The following is a 24,280-nucleotide window of genomic DNA, read 5'->3' as shown; positions in this document are numbered from 1 at the left end:
GCGGGCAGGGGTGGTGGGTCTATGTCCCAAACCCCTCTTTTCAGCTCTGACTCCTGGGTGGCTACCTTTACTCCTGTCACTTCCCCAGGGTCTGGAACTGCACTGGAGAGGCCGGATGGTGTGTTTGGGAGAGGCACCTCATTTCAGGTGACCTGGAGGCTCCCTCCCCTCCTCCCATATATGTTAACAAAAATCTTATAAAGTCGGGGGGGGGGTCCCTATCAAAGAAAAAAAGAAAGAAGAAAAAGTTAAAAGAAAAAAAAAAGGAGGGAAAGAAAGAGAAAATAACGCTTTGTTTTCTATTAAAATCAACAAAATGCAATATATACAGATATCACACAGACCTGGACCCTGGGAGAGGCGGGTCAGGCCCAGTCAAGCACAGGGAGGGAGGAAGGAGGGGGTCAGTTCAAGGCTGGGGAGGGGGCTCAAAATTGCCCCCCCTCAGCCGTCACTCAATCCTGCCTATGACTACCAGAAGGGAGGGTGCAGCCAGGCCTACCCCAGCCCCATCCCAAGCCAAGCAGGAGTCACACCAAGCTGAAGTCTGGCGGGAGTTGGGAGAGGAGGAGGAAGAGGGAGGAGGAGCGGGAGGGGGTGGGGGACACACACCACAGGCCTCATCCCACTTTCTGCGGGTTTGAGGCCCTCACCCCCTGCTCGTAGGTGACCCGCTGGCTGATGAGGTATTGAGCGGCTTGCGTGGCCGCGGGGCTGCCCGTGATGGTGACCCGCCGGTTCCGTGTGCCGGGCAGGAACTCGCCCTTCTTGGAGATCTGGATGCGCGCGCCCGTCAGCTCCTGGTACTCAACCAGCGTCTTGCCCCCTTTGCCCAGGATGGCCCCCACCAGGTTCTCGGGCACCGCGATCTCCACCAGCTCCTTGGCGCTCTCGGCCGCCAGCTTTTCGGCCGTCAGGAAGCCGCCGGCAGCCCCGGCCGCAGCCGCGGCGGCCACCAGGGGCGCGCCCCCCGCTCCAGCCGCGCCCCCCGCGCCCGCACCGAGGTAGCCATTGGCGGCGGCGGCCAGCGCGAAGGAGCCCAGCGCTCCGGGGGGCGGTGGCGGCGGAGGTGCTGCCCCCGCCCCCGGCCCCGCCCCGGCGTCGCCCGCGTAGGACGCCAGGAGGTTGGCCGCGGCGGCGGCTGCGGGATTGGCACCCGCGGCCACCGCGGCCAGGACGCCGGAGGCGGCGGCCGAGTTGAGGCCAAGGCTGAGCGAGTTGGTGTTGTAGCCGTAGCTGGCCAGCGTGTTGAGCGCCGTGCTGATGGCCAACAGGTCGGTGCCCGAGAAGGCGGGCAGCGCGGCGGGGAAGGCGCCCACGCCCGCCAGCCCAGCGGGGCCTAGGAGACCCGAGGCGGCGGCAGCAGAGGCGGCGGCCGCCGCGGGCAGCACGTCGGCCGGGCTGGCGTAGGGCGAGCCGGTGGGGTTGGAGTTGGCCACGGGCCCCGCCACGTTGGCGTAGCTGATGTTGAGGCAGCTGCTGCTCTGCGGGTCTTCCTGTACCTTCTGCACGATGGCGCTCACCGCCTTGTGCACCTGCTCCGGCTCGCCGCTCACGGTCACCACGCGCTCCTGCAAGTTGATGCCCTCGGGCTTCTGCGACAGCTGCACCCACGCGCCGGACTGCTCCATCACTGCCTTCACGGTCGCTCCCCCTTTGCCGATGATCAGTCCCGCCGTGCTGTTGGGGACGATGAGCTTGGCCTGCGTGGGGAGAAAGAGACAGAGTCTGCGCGGGGGGTGCGCGGGGAGGGGGGAGAACGGGACGCACAGCTGTCACAAATCACTTGTGAGGTTTTGTTTGTTTTGTCTTTCTACCAGGGTCCGTCACCAGGCCCACTGCGGTTCTCTAATACACGCCATGACAGCCCTATTAGTTCCTAAAGGAAAAGTTGGAAGTATCTGCCGGGGTGTAGTGCTGCATGGCTGTAGTTCCCGCACCTCTGTGGTGGAGACAGGAGGATGTCAAGTTTGAGGTCAGCCTGAGCTATATATACATAAGCAAGACGGGGATGCAAGGCGTGGGGGGAGGACGCAAACTAAAACAAAACCCATACTTTATCAGAAACAGTCTCATGTCCCTGGGACCTCAAATGCCTCCTCTTCTCTGGTAGGTAAAGGTTTATTAATGGTATGCCCACTGGGAGCCCATCTTGTGTTTCCTCCAACATGGCCCCGCCCCTCCCAGCTTCTGCTCTTGTGTGCTCTGGCTCCTAGTCCCCCCTCCCACTCCAAAGCTTCAAATCTTACTTTACAAAATCTTCCCCCTTTCCCTCTGTCCTTCCTTTTCTTCTTGCCTCTGCTCTCTTCTCCTCTCTCAGCCCAGGCTGGCTTGGAACTCATGAGCTTTCTGCCTCAGCCTCCTGAGTGATTTCCCCTTCAGACTCATACCAAAACCCCCAGCCCGACCAGCACCTCAGAATGTGTGCAGAAGAGGGCATCAGATCTCAGTATGGATGGTTGTGAACCAACATGCGGTTGCTGGGAATTGAACTCAGGACCTTTGGAAGAACAGCCAGTGCTCTTAGCCTCTGAGCCATCTCTCCAGCCCACAGTTTGGTTTGTTTTTTGTTTTTGTTTTAAGTAGCAAGGCAGATGGGGTAGTTCGAGCACCCAGGATGCTGAAATGAGAGGATCATGAGTTCAGGATCAGCCTGGGCAACATAGTGAGCTCCGGGCTAGCCTGGCCTACACTGTGAGACTCTGTGTTTTAAAAAAGCCCCCAAACAAAAGGAAATCTGAGGATCACTCTGTGACTGTAGCTTTATTGCCTTGTGGATGATCCCCAGTGTGGACTGTGATGACATCATTATTTCTTTCACTGTGGTCTTGTCGGAATAGTTCCACCTCATTTAACAACAAATTGCCTTTTTATTTTTATTTTACTACACACACACACACACACACACACACACACACACACACACACACACAAGTTTTTTGAGAGGGTTTCTCTGTGTAGCCCTGACTGTCTTGGACTTATTTTGTAGACCAGGCTGGCCTCGAACTCACAGAGATCTGCCTGCCTCTGCCTCCCGAGTGCCGGGATTACTGGTGTGTGCCACCACGCCCAGCTCTTTTATTTCTCTTGTGTTTAGTTTCTTCCCCATTTTTATTTTGTTTTGAGACTGGGTCTCACGGATGTCTTGGGACTTGCTGTGTTGGATCAGACTGGCTTGGAACTCACAGAGATCTGTCTGTTTCTGCCACTTCAATGCTGGGCTATCAACTATGAACTAAATCCGTGTGTGTGTGTGTGTGTGTGTGTGTGTGTGTGTGTGTGTGTGTGTGTCAGAAAGCACTCACACCACTGTATCCACCTTTCACTGTGGGTTTCTCAGCTGCAGCTCAGGTTGCCAGGCTTGTAGTGCCACTGCCTTGATCCACCAAGCCCTCTCCCTGGCCCAGTCTCCTATATTTTTTTCTTTCTTCCTTTTTTTTTTTTTTTTTTTGGTTTTTCGAGACAGGGTTTCTCTGTGTAGCCTTGGCCATCCTGGACTCACTTTGTAGAGCAGGCTGGCCTCGAACTCACAGCGATCCACCTGCCTCTGCCTCCCGAGTGCTGGGATTAAAGGCGTGCGCCACCACGCCCGGCTTTTTTTTTCTTTTTAAAAAAGATTTCTTTATTTATTATGTATACAATATCCTGCCTGCAAGGCAGAAGAGGACACCAGATATCATTCATTATAGATGGTTGTGAGCCACCATGTGGTTGCTGGGAATTGAACTCATGACCTTTGGAAGAGCAGTCAGTGCTCTTAACCTCTGAGCTATCTCTCCAGGCCCTGCCCCCCAGTCTCCTATATTTTAAAAAGCTGCATGAAAGCAATAAAATGTGAGGTGCATCCATGTGATGGAATAGAATTTGGGAATAAACACACACGAAGTACTGACATACTACATGCTAAAACACGTATGCATTTAGAAAACATGCTGAATGAAAGAAGACATAAAAGGTCACAGTTTCATTTTCCTGTATGTCCAGAACATGCAGTTCATCACAGAGACAGGAAACTGATTAGGGAGCTGGAGAGATGGCTCAGAGGTTAAGAGCACTTGCTGCCCTTTCAGAGGACTGAAGTTGGGGGTTCCCACATCAGGTGGCTCACATGACTGCAGCTCCAGGGTACCCTATACCCCTACCCCCCAACAGGCACCTGCATTCACGCAGGCAGACAGACCTCCATGTAATCAAAAGTAACACAAATGAAGCTTACAAGAGGTCTACTTTGATTTTATGCATGTAGCGTTTTTGCCTGCGCGTATGCATGGGCAGGATCCTGCCTTCGGAAGCCAGGAAAGGACAGCAGATCCCTGGGACTGGGCTCTACAGACTGTTTTTAGATGGCGCATGGGCACTAGGAATGCAACCCAGGTCCTCCAGAAGAGAGACAAGAGTTCTTAACAGCAGAGCCAACTCTCCAGCCCCAAAGACCTGAGTTTGAATGCCTAGCACCCAGGTTAAAAAAAAAAAAAAAAAAAAAAAAAAGCCAGACATAGCGGTGCATGCTGTAATCCCAGAACCAAGGTAGAGACTGAAAGACCCCCAAGACCTTGCTGGCCAGCCATCCTGTCCACTGAGCTGCTGGTTTAGGTAAGAGACCCCAAAGGCAGTGAGGCAGAGAGCAACGGAGGATCCCTACTTCATATGAAACAAGACAGGGCGAGAGGGCTGGAGAGATGGCTCAGAGGTTAAAAACACCGGCTGTTCTTCCAGAGGTCCTGAGTTCAATTCCCAGCAACCGCATGGTGGCTCACAACCATCTATAATGCGATCTGGTGCCCTCTTCTGGTGTGCAGGCACACATGCACACAGAACACTGTATACATAATAAATTTAAAAAGACAGGGCTTGGGGTGACTGCCAACAGGAATAGTAGAATATTCTGGGATTTTATGGTGGTTCTGGTTGGGCATATATTACTCTACTTAAAAAAAAAATTGTTATTTTACATGTGTGGGTATTTTGCTTTCATGTATATATGTGTACCTTATGCATGCTCTGGTGCCTACAGAGCCCGTATGGTATCAGATGCCCGTGGACTGGAGTTACATATGGCTGTGAACAGCTACGTGGGTCCTGGGAATTGAACCTGGGTCCTCGGGAAGAGCAGCCAGTGCTCTTGACTGCTCAGCCATCTCTCCAGCCTTCTAGGCCTGTCTTGTTGTAGAAGATGTGGTTTCCACATAGCCCAGGCTGTCTGGTGCTCACTAGGTAGCGGAGAGGATTTTTGATCCTCCTGCCTCCACTTCCTGAGTCCTGGGATTACAGGTTTACACCACCACAGCCTGCTTGATTTTATATTCTATGACTGTATTTCTATAGGTGTGTCTTAGGGAGGAGACAATCAGCTAGGGAGGGGATTGGTGGGGTAGGGGGGGGGATGGAGTGGGTGACAGCTAAGGGGATCAAGGTTTTTGTTTTTGTTTTTGAGACAGGGTTTCTCTGTGTAGCCTTGGCTGTCCTGGACTCCCTTTGTAGACCAGGCTGGCCTCGAACTCACAATGACCCGCCTGCCTCTGCCTCCTGAGTGCTGGGATTAAAAGTGTGTGCTAACAGTTTACTTACACATGTAGTTAACTAGGGCTGTGGGACAGTCTTTTGATTAATGATCAGGGTGGGAAGGCCGAGCCCACTGGGGGTGGTGCCACTGACTCCTGGGCAAATGTGGTCCTGTGTAGTATAAGAAAATCCGGCTAAGCAAGCCATGGGGAGCAGGCCGGTAGGCAGAGTTCCTCCCTGGTTGCTGCTTTAATTCCTCCTGGCAACTTTATGCCTCTGAAGGACTGTAACCTCTATGCCAAACACACCCTTTCCTCCCCAAAGTGTTTTTTGGCCAGTGTTTTAACACAGCAATAGACTACTGAGTAAAACGCAATGAAACTGCTAAATCTAACTTAAAAATATATTTTAAACTTTTGTAAGATTTTTTTTTTGTCTACTGTGTGTCCCAGTGCGAGGGCAGTGACCACAGGACAATTTGAAGGGTTCTTCTTCCTTCATTGTTCTGGGGATCCAGTGCAGGTGCTCGGACTTGGCTGCAAGAGCCTCTACTGGCTGAGCCATCCTGCCAACCCAAGCCGGTCAAATCTTACAAATGTTATACAGCCACCATGTATCTACATTTCAAAAGGCTAGAAGAAAAGATTCTGGACGTTTTCACTATAAAGAAAAGAAAGTCAGGCATAGTATAGTATCTCATACCCATAATAATCCCAGCACTCAGGAAGCTGAGGCAGGAGGATAACAGTGTTCCAGGCCAGTCTGGGCTATGTAGTGAGTTACAGGCTAGTCTGAGATACAGAGTGAGACTCTGCCTCCAAACAGAAACAAGAAGAGCAACAGCAACACACACACACACACACACACACATACACACAAAGAAAAATCTCATGAAGATATGAATAGGTGGCATCTGCTTTCAGGATGGGCCCTGAATGGTAGCACCATAGAATCTGCGACCCATAGGTGCAGGCTTGCAGGGTCCTCAGATACATAGTATAGTTGAACCTGGGACAGTGAGATGCTCCCAAAGGACGAGCACTTGCTGCTAAGCCTGAAAATCTGAGTTAGATTCCCCAGAACCAACATGGTAGAGAAAATAGATACCCTCCAGGTGTCCCCCGGCGTCCACTTGTGGCCATGGCATGAGCACGTGTACACACAAGTAAATAAATGTGAAAAAGTATTTTAAAAGGATAGGAACCAAATCTCAAAATAACAGTATATGCTCAGAAAAGATTCTTCTTCTCTCTCTTTTCTTTTTTTGTTTTTTTCAGACAAGGTCTCTCTGTGTAGCCTTGGCTATCGTGGACTCACTTTGTAGACCAGGCTGGCCTCGAACTCCCAGCGATCCGCCTGCCTCTGCCTCCCGAGTGCTGGGATTAAAGGTGTGCGCCGCCACCGCCCGGCCTTCTCTCTTTTCTTTTAATTTTCAGAGTTAGGGGTCTTACTACTGGAGATCCTCCTGCCTCAGCCTTCCAGGTAATGGGATTACAGGTGTGTGTACCTGGCGTCCCTAGAATCTTGGGGTTACAGAACACGGCCCCGGAGGCAGTTGAGTGGCCAGAGGAACTCCTGCGATCTGACTCAGGGACTTACAAGCTCATGGAAAATTCCGAACAGAACTTCCAAGGACGGAGAGCCTGGCAGTGGCAGCCAGCACTTGTCAGGGATTGTTCTAAGAAGTTTTGTGAGGCAGCTGAGCACAGTGGCTCATGCCTGTAATGCAGCACTTTCTTTTTTTGTTTTTCTTTCTTTTCTTTTTTTTTTTTTTTTGAGACAGGGTTTCTCCATGTAGCCTTGGTTGTCCTGGACTCACTTTGTAGACCAGGCTGGCCTCGAACTCACAGTGATCCAACTGCCTCTGCCTCCTGAGTGCTGGGATTAAAGGCGTGCGCCACCATTGCCCGGCTAATGCAGCACTTTCAAAGCTAAAAGAGGAGGACTGCACATCTTGAGCTACAGGTGAGATTCCAGGACAGCCTTGGCTATAGAGTGCGACCTTGTGCCAAATAAAATAGAACAGAGTAAAATAGAAATAATAAACTAGGAACGGGATCAACCTTCGAAACTCACCAGTTTCCAGAGAATTAGGGCTTCCTTTGAGGTGCCTGTAGGATGTGGGAACAGTTTGGGCTCCCCAGGGAGAAGAACTGCATGGGGCTGGCAATGGGTCGTCCCGTCCCTTCAGAGGGACACAGCCCTTAATGCCTTTTGTTCCCTACCTAAATCTTGAAAACATTTGAATGTATAGGTCCTGGTTGGACGTGGCTGCTGTATCATAAGAAAGGAAAAACCAAGACGAAGGCAGACACAGCTAAGACAAGTCCAAAACCAGAAAAGTGGGTGGTGGTCCTGAGGGAACAGGTCCAATAATAGGGGCCAAGGAGGAGGCCCGGGGGGTTAAGGCACTTGCTGCACAAAGCCTGACTACTTGAGTGTCATCTTGAAACCCACACAGAAAGCCAACTACCCTCTGACCTACACACACACACACACACACACACACACACACCAGGGAAAGAAAGCCATTTATGATGTCTTCTGCCTGTCATCCCAGAACACACAAGCAAATTGATCACTGTGAGTTCAAACCCAGTTTTGGCTCCAGGGTGGGCCGTGTCTCAAAACAAAATCCCAAACAGCCAACATTGTGTTTTTGAGGTGGAGAGAAGAGTCTTGCTATGTAGCCCAGGATAGCCCAAAACTTTCTCCATCATCTTGCCTCCATCACCACCCAAGTGCTGGGTTACACTATACCACCATGCCCAGTGTGTTTTGTTAGAACTGGCTATGCACTAGGCATCTACGCTAAATACTTAAAACAAACATAAGTGTACTAATCACCATCCACAAATCTATACCATAATAAATCTCAGGCAAGGAGCAATTGCAATCTTGCCACCTGCTCAAGGCCACAAAATTAGGAATAAAGAACAGAGGATTCAACTCAAATACGACTCCACAGCCAGGGGGTCAGCCATGCACTCATTTTTTGGAGCCTTGGAATGATAAGATCAATAAGATCTTGGTTCTGACTGTCCTGTGTGGGTGTAAGGCCTAGATGATACCGACCCCATTTCCCAAAGCGGAGGGAAGGCCCCCCCGTCCCCGTCCTCCTCCTGTACAGTCTCTCTAAGCTGCTTGGATCCACGCCCTGCGGTGGTGTGTGGAAGGCAGTTTAGGAGAGACCTGACTGGGCGCTAGGAGCGCCGTCTCTTCAGCACCAAGGACAGCAGCCGCGCACACACCAAGCATCAAGCCTGCACTTTTTTTTTTTTTTTTTTTTTTTTTTTTTTTTTTTTTTTTTTGGTGGAGAGCGGTCCCCGGAACGCGTCCCTCCAGGGCTCTCTGCCCACCGTGTCCCCAAGATGTTTATGGTCTCCTCACTGCTGGGGCTGAAGAATCTCAGCTGCTTTGTACCAAGCCTTTGCTTTCTAGGTGGGCTTTAAGGAGCTCTCGCAGGCGCCCTGCTAGCTGGCGCAGGACTTTCCTCCTTTGTGTCAAGAGCTCATGTATTTGGGAGTGAAGAGGGAACCGGAAGCGCTCGTAACCATCGCTGCGTTCATCTCTTCACCCCGCAACCCTCCACTGGGTCGCGACCTCAAAACAACAAGACAAAACAAAAAATATCAAGAACGCCAATCCAGGGGCTTTCCTATAAGAGCCCACCTGTCCCAGGCGCACCGTTGTCGTGGCAACAGGAGAGGCTCGGGATGCCATTGGTCCGCTCTCTGCCACGCCCCTTACACCACCGCTTCCTGGTAACTAAGGCAACCGAACTGCCTTCCCTTCTCCATCTTTTCTAGACAGGGTCAGGTAGGATGGGACCCGCCCCTCTCTTTCGTTAAGCAAAATACTATCTACGCCCATAATAGGCATTAGGGAGGAAAGAGATAAAGAGGCAGCTTCTAAAATTCTGGAGGGGTTGGGCTGTCACTGAAGTCACTTCCGGTGAACACAGGAAGTAGGAGGCAGGTTGCTTTGAGAGACAAGGGTGGAAAGGGAAGGAAAGGAAAGGAGCTAGAGCATCTCCGGAAGGGTGGATGAATGGGAGTTTCTGAATCCATCCCACTCCAGCAATATGGCGCCCTTTATAGACTATTAGAACTGATTTCCGAATATTAACCACTTACAGGCATTTGAGGAACATGTCACATCTCTTAACAGAACCCACTGTGCATGGAGCGTCACCCACCAGCTTTAGAGAAAACCCATTGTCAGTTCCCAGCTGACCTGCTTGGCTCTGTCGGGGTTCATCGTAGTTTGGGGTTGGAGGATGTTGACCACCTCAGGCTTGGTCATCGCTTGAGGGATTTCTCGGACCTTTTCTGCGATAAAGCTGTGGACGGCATTCAAGGCCTCTGCCGTGCCCTGTACTAGGCACACCCGTTCTGTGGTTCCTGTCAAGCAAGGGACAGAGGAGGGCACACACATCAGACAGCAGTAGAGACATTCCTGACAGACTGGCTCCATTTCATGGAACGGGAAAGTCAGGGTCCGGGGAGTGAGTCTGGGTAGCTAGCTGGGACAATGAACGGAATCCCTGGTTATAATCTGTACTTTATCTCCTCACCCCCCCCCCCCAAAAAAAAAAACAACTCCAGGGAATGGAAGAATGACGCTTAAGTGCCCACGGCAGCCCTGGGCACGGGAGGTAGGGCTCAGCTGCCTCTTCCCAGTTCTTGTGGGCTCTCCCTGGTTGCTGTAGCAACCATTCACTCGCCACTCGCCGCCTCTCCCCCCCACCTCCCTTTCCTGAAGCAGAGAGCTTAGGCCCGAAACGGTTGCCACAGTAACTGGAACCCCCTTATCGGTCTGGCTAGCCTGGTCCTCAGCCCACCCCCGGGGGCGGGAGGGGGGGGTAAATGAGGGATGAGGCTCAGTTGCCATGGCAACCGCTGAAAGCCTACAGCGCCTGGCCTCTGGGCTTTTGGAGAGGATGGGGAAAAGGTGGGGGGATGGGGGAGGCAGAAGAGAGGCCAGAGTGTGAGCCTAGACCCACCAGATGGGGGACTGGGGGGTGGGGAAGGGCAGGGGTGTGGTTGGGGGAGGGCAGGGGTGTGGCTGGGGGGAGGGAAGAGCAGGCCAGGTCAAAGGCAACTCTTAGAGAATAGGGACCAAGAGATTAGGAATAGAGGGTGGGGTAGCCCAGCTGCCCTTTCTGGAGCTGTTCCAGGTACTGGCTGCAGGTCTGACCTGGCGTGTTTCTCTCTCTCTCTCTCTCTCTCTCTCTCTCTCTCTCTCTCTGTGTGTGTGTGTGTGTGTGTGTGTGTGTATTGGGGAAAGGAGTATCTGAGTGATGCTAAAATACACTCACACGGGGAGAAAAGACTCTGGGTGGCATTGCAGTCTGTGTGAGCACCCGCAAGGCTGCCTGCGGGGCATGGCGGGGGGGGGGGGCGGAGCTATGTATCTCTGTGTACAGGTTGGGAAGATGACCATCCTGGATGTGTGTCTATGAGAAAGACCAGAAGAGATTGCAATAGAAACATACTGTGTGATGGAGCATGGCTTAGCACCTGCCTAGAATCCCCCAGTGAGGGGCTGTGGGTGTGGCTTTACACTAGAACTCTTGCCTAGAAAACCCCCAATAGTACTTGTCTGGTGTGTACAAGGTCCTAAGACAATCCCCAGTAACACACAGACAGACAGGCACACACACACACACACACAAACACACAAACTCAGTCACCAGCCTTTTACTGGCGGTATGAATGTGAGGATACAGACTTAATTGTCTGTGTCAGGCTGTTTGGATGGTACATACGTGCACGTTTTCAAGCGTGTACATTGTAGCGACAAAGAACCCCCCAACTGTACCTGACCTGTGGGAGAATATGTGTGTGCCTTGGTGTGCCTGGGCCTCTTTAATGTGATGTGTGACTGTCTCTGTCCCCAGGAGGGACTCAGCTTGTAGAGTCATCTGTCCCCAGGAGGGACTCAGCTTGTCGAGTCAGCTCCCTGAGTCCGTAAAAGGTTTTTGAATGTGTGCCAGGTCCTCAGCCTGTGTGTCTGGGACACTTAGTGCTGCGTGTCACTGTCTGTGGAGCACCTCAGTGCAGTGTCCTGGGTGTACAACCCTGACCCTGTACCATGGGTCTGGCTGGGGTGTCTCTGTCTGCTGGCCCATCAGGATGCTGACAGCCCCTACCCTTTCCCTTAGCAACATGGTCCTCACTTCTATGCCACACTCCACCCAAGAACAATAGCTTGGTCTGGGCCAAGGGTGAGTCAGCTGTAAGCTGCCTCTGTCTGGGTGTAAATAGGAAAGGGTGTGGGTCGGGTTGGGGATGAGGGTGGGGGTGGGGGGGGGGGGAGAAGGGACCGCATGGGAGGAGTGGCCAGGGTCGCCATCTCTGTAGGACTTTCAAGTCAGGAAGTCTGTGTGCACCCCCTCCCCACATGTGTTCTTACCCTGGGGCCCACAGGAGTCTGATAAGGGGACCCTGCTAAATCCTGTAAAAATGTCTGGTCATAACAACTGGTGGTTACATAACGCTCAGCGCCAGGCACTGTTCTGAGGTCTTGGTATTTAGTGTGCTCACTGCTCACTTGGCATACGAGGTAGGCCATGTCTCAGTCGCCTTGATGTCCTTCCTGCCAAGGACACAGAGAGGAATCTGGTCTTGTCCCAGATCACCCAGGCGGTACAGAATCATCAGAGACTCTACGTGCGCACGCGTGTGTGTGTGTGTGCACGCGAGTGTGTGTGCAGTGCAGTTGTTCAGGGGACCACCTTAGGTGTTGCTCCTTGGCTTTCACTTTATTTGAGATAGGGTGTCTGAGATTCTCCTCTGCCTGCATACCATGTAGTCATGGGAACACTGGGCTCACAGACATACCTTATTAACTGCACGGGGCTTGTCATGGGTTCTAGGATTTGAATTTTGGTACCCATATTTGCCTAGCCAGTGGTTTCCCAGATCAGCTGTTTCCCTAGTCTGTCACCAGGCCTTTTGATCACAAGCGTCTGTCTCCAGAATTCAGAGTATCTGGTTTTTTTGCCCCCTTCCCTATGTTTTTTTTTCCCCTCCAGGTTGGCCTTGAACCTGCCATCCTCCTGCCTCAGCTTACCAAGCACTGAGGCGACACACATATGTCACCATACCTAGGGCAGGCTCCCTGCTGCTCTTAATCCCAATACATTCAGTGTTAAATTTGAGATTCCTTGAGTTACTAGCTCTATGCATGTGCGCGCGTGCGTGCGCACGTGTGTGTGTGTGTGTGTGTGTGTGTGCACCCATGTGTGTGCATGCATGCGTGTGCGAACGAGCAACATGGAGGGCATACACAACAACAGTTTTGCTTTTTTTTTTTTATTTATTTAAACACTTAGTGGTTTGTTTAGACTTGTCTTTGTGTGTTTGTGTGCGTGGGTGTACTTGGAGACGGCGCCCTATCCCCTGAAACTATAGAGTTACACGTGGGTGGTTGCGAGCTATCTGATGAGGGTTCTAGGAATCGAACCCAGGTCCTCTGAAAGAACAGCAAGTACTGGTAACTGCAGAGCCACCTCTCCATCCCTGAAGCTTTGCTTTTAAAGATTTACTTATTTTATGTGCATGAGTGTTTCCCTGCATGCATGTATATTCCTGCAGTGCCCACAGAGGCCAGAAGAGGGCGTCAGATCCTATAGGATTGGAGTTACAGGTGGTTGTGAGCCATCACGTCGGGTGCTGGGACCTGAACCTGGTTTTTCTGGAAAAACAGCCAGTGTTCTTAATCACTCGAGCTTTGAAGTTTTACTTTTTTTTCTTTTTTTCCAGACACAGGGTCTCTCTGTGTAGCCTTGGCTGTCCTGGACTCCCTTTGTAGACCAAGCTGGCTTTGAACTCACAGAGATCCACCTACCTCTGTCTCCCGAGTGCTGGGATTAAGGGCGTGCGCTACCACGCCCGGCCTGAAGCTTTGCTATTAAATTTAAGTAAGAATATGAGTGAAGTCATTTGGTAGACACTTAACGATTTTGCACTTTGGCCCAGCTATGTTATAAATTGGTAATAATTATGAAGATAGCTGCATGTGCTTGTGATTTGCTCATGGGAGTCAGGTCCAGAGCTCTTAAAAATAATTTGGTCTTATGTGCGTAAGTGTGAGGGTGTTAGATCCCCTGGAAGTGGAGTTTCAGGCAATTGTGGGCTGCATGTGGGTGCTGGGGATTGAACTCAGGTCCTCTGGAAGAGCAGCCACTGAGCCATCACTCCAGTCCTAGGTCCAGAGCTTTTTACAGATGTCTCAACTGTGGGGTGTTTTAGCTTTATGAGGGAAGTGATGCGGTCAGGAGTGTTTGAGGTCTGAGGTCAGTACTCACTGGTTTCCAGTTCTCCACTTCATCATGAAAGACCAAAGAGAATTGAGCCTGAACTTTCGAGCTTCATTACCAAGACGAGGCACTATTTGTGTGTTCTGACTCCTTCTAATTGGGGTTGAAGGGTATATAGGTTTAGCTTTGTGAAATGGACAAGTTTATGGGGTGTGTGTGTGTGTGTGTGTGTGTGTGTGTGTGTGTGTGTGTGTTTGGTTTGTAAACCTTAGTCTAACATCAGCGTTTTGGTTTTTGTTCTTGGGAACTGAGCCCCTTGCAGGAACTTGCATATGCTGGGCAAGTGCCTCTACCACTGACACAGGCTCTCAGACTCATTGCGGGATTCTAGGCAGGCGCTCTACCACGGAGCCACGCCCCCAGCCCCTCATTGGGGGATTCTAGGCAGGGGCTCTACCACTGAGCCACGCTCTCAGCCCCTCACTGGGGGATTCTAGGCAGGGGCTCCACCACTGAACCACACCCCAGCCCCTCACTGGGGGATTCTAGGCAGGGGCTCTACCACTGAGCCACACCATAGTTCCTCACTGGGGGATTCTAGGCAGGGGCTCTACCACTGAGCCACGCCCCCAGCCCCTCACTGGGGGATTCTAGGCAGGGGCTCTACCACTGAGCCACACCCCCAGCCCCTCACTGGGAGATTCTAGGCAGGGACTCTACCACTGAGCTACACCCCAAGCCCCTCACTGGGGGATTCTAGGCAGGGGCTCTACCACTGAGCCACACCATAGTCCCTCACTGAGAGATTCTAGGCAGGGGCTCCACCACTGAGCCACGCCCCCAGCCCCTCACTGGAAAATTCTAGGCAGGGATTCTACCACTGAGCCACACCCCCAGCCCCTCACTGGGGGATTCTAGGCAGGGGCTCTACCATTGAGCCACACCCTCGGCCTCTCACTGGGGGATTCTAGGCAGGGGCTCTACCACTGAGCCACACCATAGTTCCTCACTGGGGGATTCTAGGCAGGGGCTCTACCACTGAGCCACGCCCCCAGCCCCTCACTGGGGGATTCTAGGCAGGAACTCTACCACTGAGCCACACCCCCAGCCCCTCACTGGGGCATATTAGGCAGGGGCTCTACCACTGAGCCACGCCCTCAGCCCCTCACTGGGGGATTCTAGGCAGGGGCTCTACCACTGAGCCACACCCCCAGCCCCTCACTGGGGGATTCTAGGCAGGGGCTCTACCACTGAGCCACGCCCCCAGCCCCTCACTGGGGGATTCTAGGCAGGGGCTATAACACTGAGCCACGCCCCCAGCCCCTCACTGGGGGATTCTAGGCAGGGCTCTGAACCTTAGCCATGCCCCCAGCCCCTTTTCTTTTCTGTCTGTCTTTCTTTCTTTCTTTCTTTCTTTCTTTCTTTCTTTCTTTCTTTCTCAGTAGTTGGAAGCACAGGCCCCTGCCATCATGCCTGGCCTGGTCTTACACTGTCACACTCTGTTTCTCTGCTGTCATTTCTCTCCTGTTTCCAACATGCCAGCCTCACCTTACAGCAAACCATCTCCCAGCTTTTGCTGTGTGGCTCTTTCCGGGTCTCTTCCAGACACCTCCCTAGCTCACTTGAGGTCACTACTGTAGGCTTCTTCTCCAGGCGGCCCTACTTGTCCTCTCTGGTCTGGGCCGAACACTCTGTCTCAGCTTGTCTCAGCTCCCATCTTGTTCTGACCTTCCTGGTCTAGCCCTGGCCACTGTGTGTCGTGATCAGTGAGGGCTCTGTCTTCCTGGCCTGAGGTCTAAGAGGACAAGACTGACGTCTCTCATTGCTGTGTCCACATGTCTGTTCAACCGGGGCCACAGAGGAGGAGAACATGTATTGACTGAATGAAAAGGATGTCAGTTAGGTGTCCAAGGAAATGCAACCCCCCGGAGTCATGCAGTAATGATCGTTCTCGGTTCCTAGAGATAGAAGCAGGGTGCTGTTAGGAGAAGCCACACCCCATGTAGGTGACTGAGGAGCCAGCCTTGCATGGCTCATAGCAGGAGCTGGTTGTCTGCCTATGAGTTGGGGGAGAGCCGTGGCTCACGCTGGTTTGCTTCTGGGCGTGGTATGTGGTATAGGAGCATTGAGGACTGTCCTATCTTTTGGGCGTCTCAGGAGACTGGCCCTGGGGTGAGGCTCTGAGTTGGGAGGAGGAAATGTCACCATCTCATAGCACAGAATGCGACGCAGAGGCAAGGAGCCAAGTGTCCTCAGACAGATGTCCCAGGCAGAGAGGTCTCACCCACATGGTGTGGGCTAGAAGGGTAAAGAGGAAACTGGGCCAGAATGGCCGAGAAAAGGAGGTGGGGCGGCACCTGGGTTACTAGATTTTTCTCTAAACTCTTGTTCAAAGCAGCTTAGTGAGATGGGAGGCAGGGAGGGAAGGGAGGAGGGAAGGAGGAGGGCAAGGAGGGGGCAGTGAGGGAGGGGAGGGGTCAGGGAGGGAAGGGAGGAGGCAGAGAGGGAAGGGAGGAGGGCAGGGAGAGAAGGGAGGAGAGCAGGGAGGGAAGAGAGGAGGGCAGGGAGGGAAAGGAGGGGTCAGGGAGGGAAGGGAGGGGGCAGAGAGGGAAGGGAGGAGGGCAGGGGGGAGGGCAGGGAGGGAAGGGAGGAGGGAAAAGAGTGAAGGGAGGAGGGCAGGGAGGGAAGGGAGGAGGACGGAGATGGGAAAGACAGAAAGGGGGAGAGGAGAGAGAGGGAAGGAAAAGTAGAAGGGAGGGGGAAGGAGAGAAAAGGGATAGGATGAAAAGGAGGGAAGGGAGAGAGGGAGGAAGGGAGGAAGGAGAAGGGAAGAAGGGGAAGAAAATGGAAGGACGGGAGAAGAGGAGAGGGGTGGATAGAGAGGAAAGAGAGGGGAAAGAGCATGACAGTGAGAAGGGAGGGAGGAAGTAAGAGGGCCAGGAAGAGAAAGAGAAAACGGGAGGGCTGGAGAGAGGAGAAGAAGAAAGTGAGGGAGACAAAAGAGGAGAGGGAGCAGGGAAAGGAGCAGGAGAGGAAAAGGGAGAGTGGAAGAGAGGGAAGGATGGAGAGAGAGAGAGAGAGAGAGAGAGAGAGAGAGAGAGAGAGAAACCCTGTGCTATATCTCTAGTGTCTGACCTAAAAAAAAAAAAAAAAAAAAAAAAAAATCCAAGAGGATTAAGGATGAACTAGAACCAGCAGTGTACTGGATGCAATTTTGGAACCTACCCGGGATTCCTAGAGGCCAAAGCTCAGGCTGTGCACTTGGGAGGGAGCCATGGAGGGGCGAAAGACTTTGAAAGGCCTCAGAGAGATTGGCGAGATGTCTAAACGTGAGTAGATGGGGGCTGAGCCTGCAGCTCAGCGGTACAGTGCCCGGTACGCAGGAAACCTTGCGTTTGAGCCCCAGCACTGCATACACTGCCCACAATGGTAACCAGAGCCTGCAGTGCTGGCTCGGTGGGTGTGGAAGCAGGACCAGGAATTCAAGGTCATCCTTGGCTATGTGGTACATATGAGGCCAGCCTGTGCTTCATAAGACTGCGCCTCAAAAAAAATTCGACAGGCGGTGGTGGCGTACGCCTTTACTCCCAGCACTCGGCAGGCAGGAGGATCACTGTGAGTTCGAGGCCAGCCTGGTCTACAAACCGAGTCCAGGACAGCCAAGACTACACAGAGAAACCCTGTCTCGAAACCCCCCCCCCCCCAAAAAAAAAAAGTTAGTTGAGAGGGACCAAGATGGAGTCTAAAAAGAGGGAGATAATGGGCAAAATTCAGTGAGGAAAGAAACAGCCATGGGAAAGCTGAGACTTTGTAAGAGAGATACCTAAAGGAGCCAGAGACAAGGGGATAGAGGCAGCAGACAAGGAAAGAGAGTGTACACCTGCAACGGATTGAGCCCCTGCAGGACCTTGCATATGCCAAGCAAGTGCCTCTACCACTGACACAGGCTCTCAGACTCACTGCGGGATTCTAGGCAGGGGCTCTACTACTGAGCCACGCCCCCAGCCCCTCACTGGGGGATTCTTGCAGAGGCTCTACCACTGAGCCACGTCCCCAGCCCCTCACTGGGGGATTCTAGGCAGGGGCTCTACTACTGAGCCACGCCCCCAGCCCCTTACTGGGGGATTCTAGCAGAGGCTCTACCACTGAGCCACGCCCCCAGCCCCTCACTGAGGGATTCTAGGCAGGGGCTCTACCACTGAGCCACGCCCCCAGCCCCTCACTGGGGAATTCTAGGCAGGGGCCACACCACTGAGCCACGCCCCCAACCCCTCAGTGGAGGATTCTAGGCAGGGGCTACACCACTGAGCCACGCCCCCAACCCCTCAGTGGCGGGTTCTAGGCAGGGGCTCTACCACTGAGCCACATCCCCTGCCCTCTATAGTTAAGTTGGGTCAAATGAAATTCTGAGGTAGGGCTGGTGCGGATGAGGGGGCGGGGCTGGTGATGAGATCCTCAGAAGGGAAACAGAGAGAGGCGGGAGGATGGGAGAGGGAAGGCAGGCAGAAGGACAGACAGATGGACTGGATGAGAGCCTCAGAGCATGGACGATGGGGATATCCAAACAAATCCCCAGAGAGAGGGGCAGCCAAGGCAGAGAGAGGCAGAAGGGCACAAAAGATAGGCCGGGCAGAAGCAGCTGTGTGAGGAGCATCAGCAGGGCATGGTGGCGCGCATCTGTGATCCCAGCACTCGAGGGCAGGGGAAGGATTGGAAGGTATAAGCCAGAACAGGCTACAAGGCGAGACTGTCTCTCATCCAGAATGCCCCCAAGAAAGCAAACTGGGTATGGGGCACACACATGTAATCCTAGCACTTTGGAGGTAGAGGCAGGATGAGGAGTTCAAGGTCACTCTCAGCTACATAAGGAAGTTCTGGGCCAGCCTAAGCTACATGAAGCCCTACCTTAAAGGGGGAAACAAATGAAAGATTAAAAAAAAATTTAAAAAGTACCCTTTCTCACCAAGAAGAGACCTGATACCCTATGAGCATATACAGGGGGAAGAGGTCCCCCTCAGTCACAGTCATAGGGGAAGGGAGTAAGGGGAAAATGGGAGGAAGGGAGGAATGGGAGGATACAAGGGATGGGATAACAATTGAGATGTAATATGAATAAATTAATAAAAAAATATATAAAGTATCCCTTCTCCCAAACGACTCAGAAGAGAGCTATTTGGATGCGAGCCCGGGTAACAAGTCAAAGTGGACAGAGGGGTATGAGCAAATCAGATGGCAGTTCCCACCAAGCCCGGACACCTGCCACCCTCCCCACCCTGGCTGCTCCAACTGACTGACCAGAGGAGGCGGCAGGTGTGTGGGAAGGGACACAACTGCCTGGCATAATGCAAATGAGTTCATGAATATGCAGTAGCTCATTGTCTGGCCCTGCCCCCATCCCCATCTGCTCAGGCCAGGGCCCTTGGGCTGTAGGCAGCTCAGACTCTTTTAAGGGGAGGAAAGGCGGCGCCCCCCACCCTTCATCACTCTAATTGTCCCTAATGTAATCTTTCCTCACACCCAGGGCTCAGGAAAGCAGAGAGACGTTTCCGGCACTGGCTCAGGCACCTTGCAGGGCCTGCGGCTTACCTGGGTAGAAGTCTTTGGACTTAGACAGCTTGATGGTAGCCCCCGTCTCCTTCTGTAGCTGCACGATGGTCTGGCCACCTTTGCCGATGATGGAGCCGGCTGCGTAGCTGGGGATGAGCACCTTCAGGAAGTACTCGCCTTCCTCTGCAGGGCATACAGGGTGGGAGGGAGTGAGCAAGGAGGTGGCGGGGATGGAGGAATGGGGGGGGGGGGGGGGGGTGGGGGAGAGGGCGCTCCCACTTTAGGAAGGCACCTCGCGGGAGATCCCAGCATGGGACACAAAAAGGAAGTCACAGCTCCACACTGGAGTAACGACCATGGCAACAGCAGTTAGAAAGATAACACAAAAGCATCTTCATTCATTCACTCCTTTTTTTTTTTTTTCTTCTTTTTGCAACAAAGTCTCACTATGTAGCCATGGTTGGTCAGGAATACACTATGTAGACCAGGCTGGTCTGAAGATTAGAGATCCACCTGCCCTCAGTCTCCCGAGTGATGGGATTAAAGGTGTGCACCACCATGCCTGATCTACATTCATTTTATTTATTCATTTGTCCTTTCTTTCTTTCTTTCTTTCTTTCTTTCTTTCTTTCTTTCTTTCTTTCTTTCTTTCTTCCTTTTTTTTGAGACAGGCTTTCACGTAGCCCAGGCTGGCCTCAAACTATGTAGCTAGGATGGCTTTGAATTCCCCATCTTCCTGTCTCCATCTCCCAAAGCTGGGGACGCAGGAGCCCATCACCATACCTGATTTATGTGGCACTGGGAACGGAACTTGGCATCGCTAGCTTGCCTGGTAGGCAAGCATTCCGTCGACTAAACTACATACCCAGGATTCATTCATTCATTCAACAAACAATGGCTGAGCACCTGCCTGCGGACACGACTGACTGGCATTAGTGTGGGGAGAACAACTGTGAGGGGAACAGCAAAAGCTTCCCTCATTCTGGGTGTGAATAAGGTCACGGGAATCTGCGTAATCTAAGCTAGAGCTCAGACAAATACATTCTTCCAGGGAGGAGACTATGCCGTAATTCACGTCAGACTGGAGGAAGCAGTATGAGAGCAAAGGAGAAGCAGGAAAAAGAATGGAGAGGGCAGAGGAGTACAAGGTTGGATGTGAAGGCCAGGAAGAGCCTTCCCAAGAAGGCAGAGCTATCGTGTATCACACATCTTCTTTTACTGTTTGGGGTACTGAGGGTCTCTTGCAAGTAGTTTATCAGTGAGCCACGCACCAGCTTCTCACTAGGGGACTCTAGGCAGGGGCTCTACCACTGAGCCACACTCCCAGCCCCTCACTGGGGCATTCTAGGCAGGGGCTCTACCACTGAGCCACACCCCCTAGCCCCTCACTGGGGGAGTCTAGGCAGGGGCTCTACCACTGAGCCACACCTGAGCCCCTCAGTGGGGGATTCTAGGCAGGGGCTCTACCACTGAGCCACACCCCCCAGGCCCTCACTGGGGGATTCTAGGCAGGGGCTCTACCACTGAGCCACACCTTAGGCTCTTTTTTAAATTTGGGGCAGAGGGTCTCACCAGGCTGCTCAAGGCTGGCTTTGAAGTCACTCTGTACCTCAATCAAGCATTGAACTTCGGGACCCTCCTGCCTCAGCCTCCAGAGCATCTGAGGTGACAGGGCCTCCGGCCATCAGGCCCAGGTCTGTGTGGGTCTATTTCTTCATCAGCTGAACTGCTTTACAGACATCAGCTATTTGGATTTTCACACTGTTCCTATGAAGAAATCCATTCTGCGGATGAATGAAATAAGGTCAAGTAATCGTCCCAGGGTTGCTGAGCTGGTAGGGTGCAGAGCTGAACTGTAAAGTCAGCCTGTCTCTGGAGTCCACGGCCTGGCCTGTTATCATTGAGGTACAGAGGGGCAGCCAAGCCACACGACAAACCCGAAGGCCCCTGGATGGGATGGCACGTGAGTTGTTGGGATATTGAAGGAAGCTGAGTTAGGGGGGGGGGGGGGGGGGGGTAAGAGGGAGAGGGGGTGGTGGTGATGGTGGGGTGGCGAGGCTTGTGGGCCACAGCGATGTCTTTGGCTCTTCCTTACTCCAAGTGGGATGGCGAGGACCGAGGGGGTTATGAACTAAGTCAAGGTTCGAGACTATTCCTCTGGGGCCGGCAAGGCGGCACAGTGGCGAAAGGAGTTTGCTGCCAAACCTGCCGTCTTCAGTCCAATACCCAGGGAGAACATGGGAGGGAGAACTGACTCCTGAAAGCTGTCCTCTGATCTGCAGAAGCATCTCAATAGTGCAGCATACAGATATAGAAATAAGCAAAACACATTACATGTTTTGGAGACAGGGTCTCTTTATTACGTAGCCCTGGCTGTCCTAGAACTCACTATGAAGACCAGGCTTATAGACATATTTGACTGCCTGTCTCCCAAGTGCTGGAATTAAAGCATGTGCTGCCATGCCTGGCTTTGTAAAATATTTTAAGTGGTTTTTTGTTTGTTTGTTTGTTTTTTGTTTTTCCAAGACAGGGTTTCTCTGCGTAGCCTTGGCTGTCCTGGATTCGCTTTGTAGACCAGGCTGGCCTCGAACTCACAGCGATCCGCCCGCCTCTGCCTCCCGAGTGTTGGGATTAAAGGCGCGCGCCACCATACCCAGCTTTTAAGTGTTTTTTTAAAAAAAAGAATATTCCTTTTAATGGACTGTGGATATAATGGAATGCTTTCCTAGCATGCATGAAGCCCTGGCTGGGTTCCACCCTGAGCACCATATAAATCGAGCGAGGGGGTGCACAGCTGTAATCGCAGCACTTGGGAGGCAGAGGCAGGAGTTCAGGGCTATCCTTGGCTACACAGCGAGTTCGGGCCAACGTGCGCTCTGTGAGACCCTATCTCAAACACCAAAAAACCCAAGAATACCCCTCTGATGCTCGTGACAGGAGTAGACTGTAAGGGCAAAGGTGAAGGGGGCAAAGGTGAAGGGGTGGGTGTTATGGAGCCTCTGTAGGGTGAGGAACAGAAGAAATGGACGAGGGCTGGATTGGAGATTTCCTTTAGGTGCATGGTTAGGGGATGCATACGTGTATGCAGGTGTGTTTGCACATGTGTGGAGGCCAGAGGACAACTTGCAGCAGTCAGTCCTCTGTTTCCACTGTGTGGATCCAAAGGATTGAACGTCAGGTCATCAGGCTTGATAGCAAGCGTTATTACCCACTGTCTTTTTATTTTATTTTACTTGTTTTTTGTTTTCGAGACAGGGTTTCTCTGTGTAGCCTTGGCTGTCCTAGACTCGCTTTGTAGACCAGGCTGGCCTCGAACTTGCAGTGATCTGCCTGCCTCTGCCTCCTGAGGGCTGGGATTAAAGGCGTGCGTCACCACACCCGGCCCCACTGTCTTTCTTATAGACCAATGTCCTTGGTAACACAATCACCCGAAAAACACCTAGGTAATGGACCCTCAAGGCAATCTCTAACTTAACTCTTAACTTTTAATCAAATTCTTAGCCCTAGATGCTCCCAGGATGCAAACTCTATTGCCTTCTCGCTGGAAGACGGTTTGTGATATGACCCTACTACTCGGCGTTGCCTCCTCGTCGCCAATGGGAACCAGATTCATGGCCCTTTTATTTCTTCAAATACTCCCTGTTCCTTCCCACCCCATGGGCCATTGCAGATGCTCTCTGCCTGGCACTTCCTCTCTAACTCTTTCATTTTGGGAGCTTCACTGCCACGTTACTTTTTTCCCAAAACCTTTCCTGGAATGCTGAGGGCTGAAGAACCCACCTCCTTCCTCACGCCTTGCTGCATGTAGCTATAGCAATTTGTCACATAGGGTCGATACGGACCACGCCCACAGAGTGCACCTCTGAAGTCACATCATGTAACAGCATACAGTTGGCTTGGGATTAAAAAGTGGGAAAAGAAAGGAAGTTGGCCCATTCTGCTTCTAAGGCTTAAGGGCTTTTCTTGTCCCCCATGGATTTCAACTTTTTCTTTTAAGTATAGGATGTCTACATCAAACGCAAAACCCCAACTGGTAGTACGGTGATCAAAGCTACCTCGCAGAGCAGATAAAAGAGAAGTATTATTTGTAGTCAGGAGGTGTGGCTCAGTGGTAGAGCCCCTGCCTAGAATCCCCCAGTGAGGGGCTGGGGGCGTGGCTCAGTGGTAGAGCCCCTGCCTAGACTCCTCCAGTGAGGGGCTGGGGTTATGGCTCAGTGGTGGAGCTCCTGCCTAGAATCCTTCAGTGAGGGGCTGGGGGCGTGGGTCAGTGGTGGAGCCCCTGCCTAGAATCCCACAGTGAGGGGCCGGGATGTGGCTCAGTGGTAGAGCCCCTGCCTAGAATCCCCCAGTGAGGGCTGGGGTGTGGCTCAGTGGTAGAGCCCCTGCCTAGAATCCCCCAGTGAGGGGCTGGGGGCGTGGCTCAGTGGTAGAGCCCCTGCCTAGAATCCCACAGTGAGGGGCCGGGATGTGGCTCAGTGGTAGAGCCCCTGCCTAGAATCTCCCAGTGAGGGGCTGGGGGCGTGGCTCAGTGGCAGAGCCCCTGCCTAGAATCCCCCAGTGAGGGGCTGGGGGCGTGGCTCAGTGGCAGAGCCCCTGCCTAGAATCCCCCAGTGAGGGGCTGGGGGCGTGGCTCAGTGACCGAGCCCCTGCGTAGAGTGTACCGGTGTAAAGCACCTGCCTACCATGTCCCTGGCCCTTAGCTCCACCCCTAGCATTGCACAAACTAAACAAAGTTAATCTGGATGGGGTACGTGCTAAGTTCTTCCCACCACAGCACAGGTCCTTCAGAATGAGGCTTCTGGGGTCCTAATATGTTCTGTATGGTTGCGTAGGGCACAGTGGCTAGACATGGCCTTCTAAGCATGAGGAGGAGGAAGTCAAGAGTAAAAGGGTTTCATTGAGCCCAAAGCAATCCTCCTAAAATGGTGTAATCAGACCATTAAGCCTATTAGGTAATTAACCCCC

General features: G+C 52.6%; 1 protein-coding gene across 1 annotated transcript in view; it reads right to left on the bottom strand.

Annotated features, from left to right (window-relative positions):
• Positions 1 to 285: 285 nt before the first annotated feature.
• The window catches only part of Nova2 (NOVA alternative splicing regulator 2), a 36,484-nt gene continuing 12,489 nt past the window's right edge, over positions 286 to 24,280 (bottom strand). Inside the window, exons 2-4 of the mRNA XM_051162485.1 lie at positions 19,355 to 19,498; positions 9,739 to 9,905; positions 286 to 1,703 (exon numbers count right to left, since the gene is read on the bottom strand). Of these exons, the coding sequence (XP_051018442.1) occupies positions 621 to 1,703; positions 9,739 to 9,905; positions 19,355 to 19,498 (1,394 nt within the window). The 3' untranslated portion in view covers positions 286 to 620. The remainder of the gene's footprint in view (positions 1,704 to 9,738; positions 9,906 to 19,354; positions 19,499 to 24,280) is intronic.

This window comes from Acomys russatus, chromosome 19 (genome assembly GCF_903995435.1).
Source record: "Acomys russatus chromosome 19, mAcoRus1.1, whole genome shotgun sequence".
NCBI lineage: Eukaryota > Metazoa > Chordata > Mammalia > Rodentia > Muridae > Acomys > Acomys russatus.
The sequence above is the reverse complement of the archived record's forward strand: the minus strand, read 5'-3'. Positions and strand labels throughout refer to the sequence as shown.